We start from the raw sequence: 829 nt of genomic DNA, 5'->3' as shown, positions 1-829 counted from the left end.
TCAAAAATAAACATGTCCAAAATAAAAAAAATTTTGTGCTATTTTGATCAGTCTTGAAATCCACTAGCAGAATACTTTATTCTACAGATTTATTGTATTTCCCAGTCCATACATTCAACACTCAATGTGCATTTACAAGAAATAAAACTTGAAAATCTGGGTGAAGCTAAATTTTTCAAATTGTTTTTGTGTTTCAAACGTAATGGCTACAAACTACTTAGTTATTATTATTACCATTTTTGACTGCAAAAATAGAAAATTTAGCTTTTCACCTTCATAAAGAGATCAAGCTTTTGCATGTACTCCAAATTGTTCAAGAACAGCAGTTGATTTAATTGGGTATACTTTTTCAGCCGTTTTAGGGGGTGAGGGTTAAGGGGTTAAAGAACTATTAGATCACATCTGCTGTGAATTGGAGAAGTTTAAATAAGTTGAGCTGAAATGATATCCCCTTAAGGTCCAAACATTAAGCAGACATATAGATCGAAACCATAACCAAAACACTTAAGCCCACCTACCTTGATAATCTCATCAATAAAGCACACATGGCTAACAGGGTCTCTTTTCTTCACCAGGACTTTCTGCAGGTGCTGCACCTGTAGGATTTTTAACATACGTCAGTCATGACACAAATGATGTTGATACTCTATAGTGATGGGAATTTCAGCTCTTTTCAGAGAGCCGGCTTTTGTGGCTTGGCTCCCAAAAAAAAAGCTAGTTCCCAAATGGCTCTTAATTTATGACCATCTGCAGCCCCCTATATTAACATAACTAGGCAAATAGGAATATTTTTCTATTGATTGCAATTATATATAGGCAGTGCGTTGTA

At 34.7% G+C, this 829-nt stretch overlaps 1 protein-coding gene across 2 annotated transcripts in view; it reads right to left on the bottom strand.

Moving 5' to 3' along the window:
- LOC106938810 (conserved oligomeric Golgi complex subunit 5-like) overlaps nt 1-629 on the bottom strand; it is a 32,632-nt gene extending 32,003 nt beyond the window's left edge. For both annotated transcript variants that reach the window (XM_015020986.1, XM_015020988.1), the window contains exon 1: nt 519-629. In XM_015020986.1, coding sequence (XP_014876472.1) covers nt 519-614 — 96 coding nt within the window. In that variant the 5' untranslated portion in view covers nt 615-629. The remainder of the gene's footprint in view (nt 1-518) is intronic.
- Nucleotides 630-829: the final 200 nt, after the last annotated feature.

The sequence above is a fragment of the Poecilia latipinna genome, unplaced genomic scaffold, assembly GCF_001443285.1.
Source record: "Poecilia latipinna isolate Pla-1442-1.1 unplaced genomic scaffold, P_latipinna-1.0 Scaffold2698, whole genome shotgun sequence".
NCBI classification, from domain to species: domain Eukaryota; kingdom Metazoa; phylum Chordata; class Actinopteri; order Cyprinodontiformes; family Poeciliidae; genus Poecilia; species Poecilia latipinna.
Note: the sequence above shows the minus strand (reverse complement) of the source record. Positions and strands in the feature narration are given on the sequence as shown.